The sequence below is a fragment of the Polistes dominula genome, unplaced genomic scaffold, assembly GCF_049000335.1.
Source record: "Polistes dominula isolate Pdom_NZ unplaced genomic scaffold, Pdom_raw_medaka contig_482, whole genome shotgun sequence".
Taxonomy (NCBI): Eukaryota; Metazoa; Arthropoda; class Insecta; order Hymenoptera; family Vespidae; genus Polistes; species Polistes dominula.
The window spans coordinates 746568-761005 of NW_028301016.1; the positions used below are offsets into that span (position 1 = coordinate 746568).

The 14438-nt window shown below is 27.8% G+C and overlaps 1 protein-coding gene across 3 annotated transcripts; it reads left to right on the forward strand.

The window, feature by feature from the left end:
- The first annotated feature begins 2414 nt into the window (after positions 1-2414).
- LOC149032010 (uncharacterized) lies at positions 2415-14122 on the forward strand. 3 transcript variants are annotated; one of them, XM_089174195.1, is made up of 6 exons: positions 2415-3571; positions 3684-3796; positions 3943-4121; positions 4199-4541; positions 4623-4987; positions 5227-14122. In XM_089174195.1, exons 2-6 carry the CDS (start codon positions 3708-3710, stop codon positions 5298-5300), a joined length of 1050 nt encoding a protein of 349 aa, XP_089030321.1. In that variant the 5' UTR covers positions 2415-3571; positions 3684-3707; the 3' UTR covers positions 5301-14122. The 3 variants fall into 3 exon arrangements, with proteins under 3 accessions (XP_089030321.1, XP_089030322.1, XP_089030320.1); XM_089174196.1 differs by having other exon boundaries at positions 2416-2954; positions 3412-3796; XM_089174194.1 differs by having other exon boundaries at positions 2416-3796.
- The last annotated feature ends 316 nt before the right edge of the window (positions 14123-14438 follow it).

Consider the following 14438-nt stretch of genomic DNA (forward strand, 5'->3'; position numbering starts at 1 on the left):
GTTTCTAGAGTTGCAAGTAAAAATTTAAAAAATATAAGATTAAAAAATTTTAAGATTTCACTCACTTAATTGTTTACATTAGTAGTACAAATACCTCTGTTATTTGCTGTATATAATGTGTATATTAAGCTAAAATATGTGCCCATAATTATGAAAGTTTAAAAATTAAAAAGAAATAAGTTTATTAATTATTTTAAACTACATTATTTTAAGCTAAATTAATTCAATGTAATTTTCATGATATTATCAAAAATGTACCATTAGATGTTGTTTGTTATTTTAATATTATATAAAATTCATTTAATATTAAAAATGTAATTTTTCAAATATCTTAAAACAAAAGATATATAACTTAGACCACTTTCATAATTATGGGAATACACATAGTAATCATAATAATATAAAAAATATGATATAATAATATATATGAATATAATATAATATATAATATTTACATTTATACATAAAAATATTATAATATAAATGATAATAATATAATAATATAAAATAATAAAAAAAATAATTATGAATAATAATATAACAATATAAAAATACTAATAATAAAATATTTCAACGATGAATATGAATAAAATATTTGTTGACGAACAATGCTTGTTTCCAACATATAAATATAGATACATATATGTATGTACTTATCTCTATATACATATATATAATATATTCTAACGATGAAAAAGAATAATTATTTACCACTTGAGAATATAATCAAAGGAACGAATATAATAGAGAGAAAAGAGGATCGATGAGAGAAATGGGGGAAGGGGGTGGGAGAGGGGAATGAAAACTGATAACGAAAAAAACTCGTTCGCTAGCGAAAAATAACGAGAGAAAAGAAAAGAGGATACTCTTGATGGAAAAGAGAGAAAGAAAGTAAGACAAAAAAATAAAACGATAGAAAAAGAAAAGTAGAGAATAAAAAGGGAGAAAAAAAGGGAGGAAAGGTAGAGAAGCTAGGGGGGACGACACTTAGCAACCAATATAAATTCATTCCATTATCGTGGCGCGCGTAGTTCGTAGCTGTCCGTAACACGCGGCGGCTCGATGAATTACAAATGTAACACACCGGCAAAGTGCGACGTTAAATTTCCATAGGCAGGTACTTAGCTTTGCTCGCAGATGTTCGACTCTGCTATTTCGTTACTGGATCGCGACTACGTGTGGTTCTATGTTATCACACTCTACCTTCAACTTACCCTCGCTATCACCTAACCCACCCTCTTTCTCTCGTTTGACTATACCTCTACTAGCTGCTATTGCTAGAGTTTTTCTGTTGATTCGATATAGGAAAGAAAGAATGAAAAAGAGAGAAAATAAGTGAGATAGAATGAAAGAGAGAAAAAAGAATTAGAGAGAGAGAGAAAGTAAATCGTTCAACGGATGCTGCTCCTTTCCACTTCCGTTGAATTCATGTATTTGTGTGTATATATCGAATTGTGTATACATAGAGGGATACGTAAGCCGAGAATTGAACGAGCTCTTAACAGAAACGATATCGAGCGAGATAGAAAGAGAGATAGAGAGAGAGAGAGAAAGAGAGATAGAGAGAGAGATAGAGATAGGGAAAGAGAACCGCGAAAAGAAAAAGCTGCCATCGATATAAGGGAAAAAGGAGCTTCGATCTAAAGAGATTCATTCAGCCTGTATTCTTCGTGTGGACCGCAAATAAAACGGACTGTAAAAAGGGATTACTTCTTTTTTCTCTTTTTTTTTTTGTTTCTTTTCTTTTATTTTCTTTTCTTTTCTTTCTTCAGACGCGACACGACACAAACCCCTTTTCCACTTTTTCCAATTTTCCATGAAATTACGTTACGTCGCAGTATACCTAACAACTATAGATAGAGAAAACACTATTCTCCCCGTTGTTCGAGCCACGAAGAATTTTATGTTTCTGCCTATATGTACTTACGTATAGTAATGTCCACCGCGAATTACTGCTACGAGATATTTCTTTCTTTTGTTTTGTGTTTTTTTGGGGGTTTTTTTTCAAAGTTAGGGTTAGTTGTTGTTGTTCTGTCTCTTCAATCTCTATCTCGATTAATATTTTTTATTCTTTTTTTTAGGGGGGGAGGGGGTTGAAAATTTTTCTTTATTACTTTTTATTACTTTATAGATTTTTCTCTTTTTATTGTATTCGTCTTATTTAATCCATTCTCTTTTGATCGTGCATAAAGAAGTATTATTAGGTAAATGACATCTTCGCATGATAAATAAGTATCTGATTATCTAATTCGTTCTTATTATTTATATACTTCCATAAGGATAATAAAAAACAAAATTAAAATGTTATTATTTACACAAATGCATGTATTTACGATATGATAATTTAATATAATTTTTTATTTATTATAATATATTTTTATATTACTTTAATATTATTATAAAGTGTTAATTAATATTAATATAATTCATAATAATTAATTATATTAAAAATAATTTAATATTAATTACAGTAATAATATTATTAATATTATTACTTTAAATTATTTTAATATTATTTTTTAATGATTATATTATTTCAAAATTACTGAAACACCCTGTATAAAAATTAGTATCCAATATGTTTAATTTTTTTTTGAAACTTACATATTTACACTACTTGATGTTTAGTTTAACATCTCACGACCAAAACAGCCACATATTTCAATTTACAATGTTTAGTTTAAGTATCTTTATTTTTTTTTCTAACCTCTATAAAGTCTTCGAAAGTTTACAATGTATAAATATAACGAATATAATACGAATATAGTTTAGAATAATAAGTACGTTCCTGGGAAGCATTACGAGACGTTATGTATTTAAATTTGTGTCTCGGAGAAAGTGTTAACATTTAAATAAGAAATGTATTTTTTTTAAATTTTATATATTCTTGAGAGTCTTGAGTTTCAAAAACTGCAAATATTTAGTGTAAGGAAAAATTAAAACAGTTCTCAATGGTAAGATAATTTTTCAGTTAAATTATTTGATAATATAGATACAAACAAAATATATCCGCATATTCCAGGAGTCGGCAATCTGTGGCTCGCGAGACACATGCGGCTCTTTGGATGTGAAGCTGTGGCTCTTTAGTTAAAAGAGTTTAATAAAAAGAAAAAAGAAAACATTTAAAATCGTTCTGAAATGCGAGTACTATTTATTATGTTGGCAAGAAAAACTTTTGTAGCTCTTTAAATCTTTGAAATTTTGTAAATCGTAATTTTTGGCTCTTCCGTCTCAAAAGGTTGCCGACCTCTGGCATATTCTGATCATTGTCATAAGTATTCATTATATTTATTACAGTGAACTAATACATATTAAAGATAAAAATACATTGTATTTTGTAGTATGATTTTATATAAAGTAAATCAGATAAATATTTTTTCTGTTGTGGGTACTCAACGATCAATCAATTAGTTTCTCCATAACTCGAGATCATTAACCTTTATTTCACCTTCAAAAAGAAAAGCTGTAAGACTAGTAACTTTAATAGGAACGTTTCTTATAAAACAAAAAGGGGTTCGTTTTCTGTGACCTATTAAAAGTAAAAGTACGAGTTTAATGTAAATACATTTTGGTCAGTGTTTATTCACATCAAAAATAAGTAAATTATAGAAAAAAAAACAAATAATTTTATTTAATAATTTTTAATAAAATACAAAATTTAATTCAGATATATTCTATTCTAGAACATCGAATATTAAAAAAAAAAAATGGAAGACGTTTTCAGCAGCGAACTATTGCGTATTTTGTTTAGATATTTAAACGGATATGATTTGCAAATTGCTTCTCATGTTAATCGGTATAGCTACAAAAATTATTTATAATATCTATGTTAATAACTAATAACGTTTATTGCATATATATGTAAAATATGTCATACGATAAATATATTGATAATAAGAATTCAATATTAAAAATTAAAATTTTTTTTACCTTTATTTATAGTAATTGGTTCGAAGTTGCTATAGAATTAAATAGAAGAATGGGTCCCATATGTACGGCAAAAAATAATTCTGTTGATAATGTGGAAACTGTAAGATCAGAAATTATACAAAGTTGTCGAATTATGCCTTCTTTACATATGTTTTTTACTATGCTTGGATGGCGTCAAGAACGTCCACAAAGTAAGTTTGATACTATACCTATAAGTATATTGATTCATAGAATATTATTATTTGAGATATTTGGTTTGTTTTTTAAGGATGCTATTGTCAATTTTTACCAATAAATTGTTACTCGGTATCAATAGAAAATTTTTGCTCAATGGAAGAAGATAATTTTGTTTTAAGTATGTTTCTACCTGACGTACCTGACCTTAAAGTCACTACAATTACTCTTAATAGACATGTTTCGGGTAAAAGAATATATTGTGAAGAATTAAAATGCTCGTTTGACGAGTCTTTGAGTAATGCTGATCAATTAAAAACAATATTCGGGCCTGCTTTTAATAACAATCCACTTGTTACGACAAATTGCTTGATATTATTGTACAAATACAATGCAAATTTTCTTATAGAAAAACTGATGTTATCTTTAGAAAATTGGTAATATATTTAATATTTCATATGGTTTATATATAATTAATTTGTATTTGAATATTATTTTAAATTTCTTTTTTTATGTAGGTTTCCAAACAAAAATGCTTCTATCTTCGGCGGAATGGTACAGAATTTATCGATATGTAATAGTTTGCATAATTCACGCGTATGTAAACTCAATGCGGATTGCATTTCTATCATAATACGTGGTAGTGATATGCAAACCTGGACTTTAAAGTTTAATGGTTTTTCTGATGGATATAGATTAATGAGAGAATTCAGAAATAAAATAGTTTTAAAGACACATTCAATAGGTTTTATGACGGCTGGCGAATGTTCCCTTAATAAATATTGTCATAGCCGAGAATCATTCAATTTTAAGAAACTTTTTCCAACTGTGCCAATATTTAAAATTTATGGCTTTGAGACAATTGAAGCAACAAGTTCAAATGGTTAGTAGAATATCCATAAATAAAACAAAGAATACTTATATAATAAATTACAATAAAAATTATATATATATATATATAATATTAAAATTATTATTTATTATTATTAATATTTTTATTATTATTATTATTATTATTATTATTATTATTATTATTAATATATATAATAAAATATATAATAAAAAATATATATATATATATATATATATAAGAAAAATTATTTGTTTCTATAATTATTTTAGGATTATTTGAAAATTTGCACAACAAATGGGATAGAATGGAGAGTTATGTTTTCATGGTAATCACGTATAATTAATACTTAATCAATCACGCACACCATGCTTGATTTTAACGCAGATTAGTAATTAGTAATCGAAAGATAAACTACATATAACGATGATTTTAATAGGAAAACTATATTTGGTAGTAACGACCATATATTGCATGTATCGTATATTTATACATAAGTATAAAACAATTATTTAATATATAAGAAATAATTATATCCTTCTTATTATTATTATTATTTTAATTTTTGTATATACGTATTTTATTTAATTTAAATTAGAGACTAAAGCTTTTTTCATTATTTTTAACTAAACTTATTTAACAGATTTTATTATAAATTGTGTTTTATAAAAGCGATTGAGAGATACAATTAATAATATAAACAACTTTAATTGAAAACTGATAATAATAAAAAGAAAAAAGTAGGATTAATATTTAATGCATTTATATATGTCTTCTTAAAATATATAACAAAAAATTTAATGATGCATTATTTAGAATATAAAAAAATATTTTGCTATACATGTAAAAGCATACACTTGACATATCATGATCTATAGTTAATAAATTATTAACATATAAAATATACAATTTAAGTCAAATTTATTTTACCATCTGACAAAATCATAAAAAGTTTGGTTAAATGAGTGTCGCATCAAATTTTTAATGAAATTAATATTACAAGTTAACGAAAATTGTTATTATAATTGAATCGTAAGAACGAAAAGATAATAGATGACACATAAAAAGAGAAACTCTGCAGAATCGATGAAGTTAACCCTCTCCACCAAACTAACTGCGTGCCATTACGGCATTTCATTATACGTTTTATCCTGACAAATGATTCATTGCCAGTTTGCGAGTTTATATTTCGCATTGTTCGCATTGCAGAAATAAAGAACGCGAATATAGGTCGATAATGTTCGAGCACATTTCCATAAGCTAGAATAATTTGACTAAGATTTTTTTTTCTTTTACGTTCAACGGATGATTTATAAAAGTAAACTTTTTTTTCTTTCATTTAAATCAAACGATTACGTCGTATCTCTTCCATGAAATTTCGTCGGATTTAATCGAGATCACGGCTTGTGGGATTTGATTTTGAGTTTCCTTTGGATTAACCAAAATCTCATTTACGTTCAAACTCGTACGAGAAATAAATTAGTATTGACAATTGTATAAACCAGGAACACTTAACGTTTTTTCTTCACAACCTAAATACGTCGTCTATTTTTTACATCAAACATGGGTTGATAAAGATATTTTTAAAATCTCTATGATTAAAAAAAAGGTCATTAGGGATAGAAAATAATTGGTGTATCAAATATTTAAACATTAAGAATGATTTTTGCCATAGTATTCAAGAGTAATCGGTTTTCAACATGAAGGATTGTAGGCTGGGGATTAATTGTGACCTTTTGTCAATTATGTTGCTTAAAAAAAGAACAAAATTGATAAATTCATGATTGGACGTTTTGGGTCGCAGCTGAACACTTTCCGGGTTCGCAAGTTAAGTCTCTGACGCAAACCTAATGACCCTGGAGACATACTCTGATTATTTTATGCTGTTATATAATTATTTATATATTATAATTTTTTTTCAAGCATATATTATAAACTTTTATGACATTATATCTTTTTTAAGAGTCTAGAATACATCTAATATATAAATGTTTTTAATTTTTATACCTGATGATAGTTAAATTATAGGTTTACTTGAGGTATGTTTACAAAAAATTACGCCAGAGTAAATAATTTTTAAAATAATTATTTATTAGGATTATTTATTGTACATTTGCGATATCTCTCGTGAAAATGATCTCAGCAGTTGACTTCAATCGTGAAAAACATGTGATAAATTTTGAATGCTCAGTTGAATTTTATCTTCTGTTTATTTATTTGTTTACTCTCTATTATTGTTCTAAAAATGTTTTCATTTTTTTTAATCATTCTTATAAATAACATTGTTTCAATTTCCGTATCGTGCTTTTAAATTGTTTGTGCTCGATGCGCAAGTTTCTTGTTTACCCCTTCCCTGTAGTCTCCACAAGTCTTCCTCGATCGATATTTCCCCGTTTTTCCCCCACCACTCAAATAACCTGCTTCCCCTTAAAATCTTTCACTTTTCGTCTTGGTTTGAAAATTTTTCGTTACCTTTTCAAAAGAAATTTTATTTAAAAACAATTCGACGTACAATAAATATATGACAGTGTCAGTAGAAAAATGATAAAACATGAGAGAGAAAAAAGAAAAAGAGAGAGAGAGAGAAAACTTCCAACGAGCCATCAATTTTATGTATTTCTGTTTGGCTTTTTGCAAAACCGATGATAACACGAAAGAGAAAAATTGACTCTACTACTGTAATCCGAGAAATCGATTACAGGATTGAATTCTTTCGATTTTATTTACTTGAAACTTCTATTGCTATTTACCGAACCAAAAGTGAACCAAAAGAAAAAATAAGATTTAACTTCATTGGAATTTACTTTTTTCCAAGTTTCTCGAATTTTTCGGTAGGAGAATCTATGTGATGATGGGCAACGATGTTGGCCATCATGTTTCATTTCACAAAAAGCGATTTAATTTCCGATGAAATAGAAAAAGAAAAGAAAAATACAAAAGGATAAAAAGATAAAAAAAAAAAATAGAAAAATAAAAGGACACTTGTAACCAACGCTTTTTCACATTGAAATAGTAAAATGTTTTATATTAGGTGAACCGGAAAGTAATGTTACTTTCTAACCTTAAATACAAATGAATAACTGTTTAACAAATTTTTATTTTTAAATCAATAATGTAATCACCCCTCGTTATCTGGTATGCTAATTTTATAATATCAGACCAATAAAAATCAATCGGTTTTTGATTAAAATATAAAAATTGACACGTGTAGAAACGTCATTACTTTTCGGTCCCTTTATATATACAGTGGGTGTAGAAAGTACAATTAGCCCTCCTACAACACGGCATTTCATAACACGGTTTCGCTATAACACGATTTATAAATTGCGAGAACCTTCCTACAACACGGCATCCTATAATACGGTTTCCTTTAAAAAAAAAAACCTTTGTTTTTTGAAAGAGAAAATGAATCAGTACACTAGACGAGTTATCACAAGTATGATAAAACAGAATTCAAAGATAAGTGCAATAAAAATAGTCGAACATCTTAAAAATAATTTAAATATTGATACATCCGCTAGTACTGTACGTAATTTTTTGCGAAATAAAGGGTATCATGATCAAATCAACACCAGCTGCATTCATGCAGCCCCTTAACAAGTACAGAACCTCCACCGTGTTTCATTGTGGGTCGCAAGTTTTCTGGTTTCAGGCTATTCATTTTTTTTTCTTCCATACAGTGCAGTGTCCATCGAATCCAAAAATATTAAATTTACTTTCGTCCGTAAAAATAACTCGATTTCAGTGCACCACATTGATCTTTTAATGTTATTATTTACAAATTTTAATCTTTTCTTCCTATTCATTTCATTTACGGAATTTCTTCTTCCTACACCTACTGTGTACATGCATATAACCTTTTAAATAAATATCTACAAGTGATCGCATTATATAATTCAGCCTATATATCTTTCAGTGTAATATTCGAGCTGGCGCCACTGGGTTTGCAAACGACGACGTCTGACGGTTATCCAAGATCTATATTGGAGTCAAAATGAGAAAAACGGAGAAAATAAGATAAATGGATAGGTAGAGAGATATTCAATAAGAGAAAGAAAGAGACAAAGAGAAAGTAAAGAAAAAGAAAAAATACACGCACACAGGAAGAAAGAAAGAAAGAAAGAAAGAAAGAAAGAAGAGTAAAGGAGAGTGAATTTAAGTGGATAGAAAAGGGGAGAGGGAGACGAGAGAGAAAGCGAAAGAGAAAAAGATATATATATATAAAGAAGAAAGAGAGAAAGTGAGTTACGAAGAGAACGTTTCAGTTAACTGAAACGCCGTTTTCTTTGTCGCGTTTGTGCAAGTACGGAAGTTGATGCTCCACCCCTTTCTTCTTCTACTTCTTCTTCTTCTTCTTCTCGTTTCACAAATACACCTGTGAACATAGAAACGTAGAAAAGCACATGCGTATATGTGTGTGTTTGTGTATTTATATATATATATATATATATATATATATATATATATATATGTAAGTAAGTAAGCGAGAAACGATGGAAAAGCAGAAATACCTCTATGTAGAATCTCGTTGGTGTTCTATACACACACACATTTATTCCTTCCATCTCCCTGAAGCATCCACGTTTATATACGTCTTGCAAAGTTGAAACTTGCACGGGTTCAAACTCCTTCGAAGATGCTGCGTGTATGCAACCACACACGCTCGTTTGTATACGTATACAAGAAAGAGAGAAAGAGAGAAAGAGAGAGAGAGAGAGAGAGTAAGAAAGAGTAAGAGAAAGAGACAGAGTGAATATACGTTCGTAGTCAGTGTAGATAGAAACGAGGTAGTCTTGTAGCTCTCGATTCGGGTTAATTGTGGCCTCCGTGTCTACATTGAAGAGAAAGAGAAAGAGAACTCTGCTTTTCCTTCGAGGTAGGACTAGAAATTTTACGAGCCGGTGTTAGTTCTATCGTACGTGGCATTGCGCTCACGGGACACAACCTAACCGAGTGAATAGTCTTCTATTTTTCCACCTCTTTCTTCTGTTTGTCTCTGTCTGTTTTTCTCACGAACGAGTTGGAGTGAGAAAGAAAGATACATTATCCTCGTTTATCCTAAGTGAGAGTATACAAACCGACAATTTTGTTCATGTTTGTATATATATACAAATATATACAAACATATATATATATATATATATATATATATATATATATATATATATATATATAAGCATATATGTATGTACCAGGTAACCTCAAGAAAAATCGTTGAGAACCTCGAATTTTCGACGCTTCTTTACGATCTTAATCATACTATCTCTATCTTACACTCTCTTTCTCTCTCATTTTCTCATGAATTTATTAAATTTAACATTACCGAAAGTATCACTTTTGGCAAACTTCCTCTTCCTTCATAGAGTTCCTCCTCTTCTAGCAGATTTACTCTTATATGTCGATTTAACGATCATGATCTTCCTTTTTCGATGGATGTTTACTTTTTTGGTAGGTTTATAGTATGTACATTACCGACTAAAAGTTTGGAGTCTTTTTCAAAAATCAATTTTTCAACGATCTATCCCGTTTATATTTTAAATATTAACATGTTGACATTACATAACAAAGATGACAACAATATTTTTTGATGATTGTCCAAACAAACCATCTTTGTAATATGACTCTTTTGTTTTCACAAAACACATTGATGACATTTATGAAACTATTAATGAAAAATAATAAAAATAAATATTGCTTACCTTATATTTTTCCTTATTTGCATGAACTTGCATGGATTTTGTATCATTTTTTTCTATTTCTTATTATTCTTATATATTTTCCTTACCAAATAAGTTTATTTGTTTGTTACAGCGAGTAAATTATTTTTTAAATAATTTCAAATACTAAACAATAGATTTTTATTGCAGAAACAGAAAAAATAAGCAAATTTGAACTGTTTACTTTGGAAGTGACCTAACTCCATTTTCCAAAAAAGCGAGTTAGCTACCGTAATGGTTATATATTTATATGATTTTTTCATTCTAAATCAATTTGTTACTAATATATTAAAAATCGTTAACATTTTGTAACACGAAAATTTGCTGATTAATGGAACGATGAAAAAGTTTATTTTAAAGGTGTCCTAACTCCAATTGTCAAGTATTATTTTCCGATTGTCCATAATTACTCGTAATGATAGAGATTTTGAAGTGGTAGAAATGTCATTAAAAAAAATTATTTACCGTGTGTCTCCCAAAGATTATTATAATATTATCAGAAAGTACTGGAAAGGTAATAACTTTATTGTAAATGAAATGAAACAAGAAGATTATTTTTGTATGAACAAAATGATTAGAAAAGGCAATTTTTAAAGGGTACAGAATTTTAACGGAGAATCGATAAACTGGTTAAAAATATGTTTGAATTCGTTTTTTTTTTTTTTTAGAAATGAACCGTATCAAATTTTCTATAAGACATTGATGAATGAAAATGAAAATTTGAAAATCCTGAATTTATTACCACGTCTGGGTAGACCAAAAAAGTTCGACAATATTATATTGACACCACTGTATGAAAATATCAGACAAATAATAACAGCAAAATTAAAAAACATAATGGTGAATTAAAGAACAAAATTACTATGACATATACCACCGAAATATCATGATTTCTTCAAATCCCTTTCACACACGCAAAATGTAAATGAGCAGTAAATTGATTTGTAATTGATGTAGTTAAAAAATGTTTTGAATCGCATAAATTATGTTTCTGAAGTGTTTTAAAGATATGTAAAATAAATTGAGTATTGTTTTTTTTTCAATTTGAAGCATCTTAAATTATGTTGAATAGAGTTAAGTCCCTTCCAAATTTTATAACAAATCAAATTGTTAATTTTTAAAGTGGCCTAACTCCATTCTTGTTAAAAAAAACGCATATTATTCATTTAATAATGGCTATATATTCACTTAAGCAGTATGACTCGTTAGTATCCTGTACATATATTTTTAATTGTATTGAAAAGCAAACCCTACAATATCTCGATTCGAACAGAAATGGAGTTAGGTCACTTTCAAAATAAACGGCTCATTTATAGGGTGTATCATTTACTATAAGCATGACGTGGTAATGACACTATGTCAAATGTAATTAGGCAGTGAACGTGCTAAAACAAAGTTCGTGATAAAGTTTTTACGACAAATAAATCTAACTCAGTTACTTTAAACAGATTCATTTTTTTTTTACAGATATCCTGTTTCTCCGAATGTACGTAATGATTCCAAACTTTTTGTCGGTAGTGTATGCGTAAGTATGTGCGTATGTATATTTATGTACTTTTAAATTTAACTTTCAATTTCGTTTACTGGATAAGCTTTTACACTTCTCTTTTTATTATTATTATTATTATTTATTAATCATTATTATTAGTATTAATTATTATTATTATAAGTAATATCATTATTGTTATTATTATTATTATATACAACTTATACGTGCAAAAAATAAAAATATTAAATCGAAAACAGAAGATGGTCGTGTTGAGCTCGTTGGATCGATGTTAAAAATAAAAAATAAAAACAGAAATAAAGGACATGAAGTTTTTCGTTTCTTTTCAGCAAAATGTTAGGTAGATATCGTGACATTCTTGTATTCCAATCAATCGAGTCCTAGAACGTTAAAATAAAAATAAAAATAAAATTATGCACGAAGTAAGGTAGAACATCTTTGGTACACGACGAGAGAGACACTGCTATGGTTTTCTTACTCATTTACTTATTTACTTACTTATTTACACACACACACACACATACTTACATGCATACTTACATACATACACACACGCTCTTTCCTTTCTTTGTCATTATTCAAGAAAAGGAGATTTATTAATTGCATCCAGGCTACCGTTTCGCTTGAAAAATTCGAAGGAATTTCAAATAATCTGAATTTTTCCTATCGAACACGCTTCTCTTTCAATTATTAATGAGAATTTTTTTCGTTAGAATAATTAAACCAACAAAATTATACATTATATATATAAAATAATTAATTAGAATAGAAAATAAATCAAATAACATCAATTTTTTTTTATTTCAATATTATTTACTTAATCAATTATATCATAATTGCTGGCACATAAAAGAAAGTATAACATCAATGAAAGTTAAGAAAAGAGATAATAATAATAATAATAATATTAATAATAATAATAATAATAATAAGAATAATAAAAATCAAATTATAATTTAGTTTTTTATATTATCATCTTATTTTACATAGAAGAAGAACGATTCGCAAGGAAAATCCTGATGGCATCATCGATCCTTCAGTAACTTCGTCGTCACGTTCGTTAGTTTCATCGGGGAAAACAGGTAGCAGCACTCATAATACCTTTTTCAGTATTTTTATTTATTTGTATTTTTTTTTTCTATTTTTATTTCTTTTTTTTGTAGTTTTTTTTTATTTTTATTATTATTATCATTATCATTATTATTATTATTATTATTATTATTATTATTATTATTATTATTATTATTATTATTATTATTATTATTATTATTATTATTACTCTTATACCTTTTTTGTCGATCAATAAAATCTAACGAGTATCAAGATCGATCGATTGATCTTGTTTGTGATCGCATTATTTTATTTTCTTCTGTTCTTCGATGATTCTTAGCGTTAAAAGTTGACGCAACTCAGTGACACGAAACGTTATAATTATTTTTATTATTATTATTATTATTATTATATTATTATTATTATATTATTATTATAATAACGAATACGTAACGGGGAAAAAGGGTCAGTGCCCTTTTAACCCAGACTCGTCTAGAGCACGCGAACATGAAAATTATTTCTCCACGGAGCCGCGTTACGCGATTTCTCAACATCGTCTTTTCATTTGACTGTTGTGTGTCGCGTATGCCACGTTTTATTATATACGTATAAATATGTACATATATATGTATATATTTAAACATATATGCATACATATATATATATATATATACGTATATATGTATAGTATAACAATCGTAATGCTTACAAATAGGGAACATACAAAACGGCAAATATACAATCCTAAACGCCTCGGCTCGGCGATACTTAAACCGTTTCTCGAGTTTTTTTCTTTTTGAAACTTTTAACGCTAGAAGTACAGCTTGTCCACATGTTCGCTATTATTTCAATAAAGAAATAAGAGAAAAATAAAAAAAGAAAGAGACAGATAGACAGACAGAGAGAGAGAGAGAGAACAAATTAACAAATAAAATAAAATAAAAAAACAAAATCATATTCTTGTTCCTGAGTAAACTTCAATCTAAACAAACGAAACGAATATCCTCGTCGTCCATTCGCCACGTCTCGTATTGTACAGTCCTCTGTGCTGCTACTTTACGTAACTTCCATATAAATTCATTCCTTTGTGGATATTGCTTTTATGAAAACGAAATACAAATAACCTATATATAGTTTCTTGTTGGTTTGTTGCTGTTGTGTTGTTTTTTTTTTGTCGAGGAAAAGTATTCCTTTCTTTATTTTTTGTCAT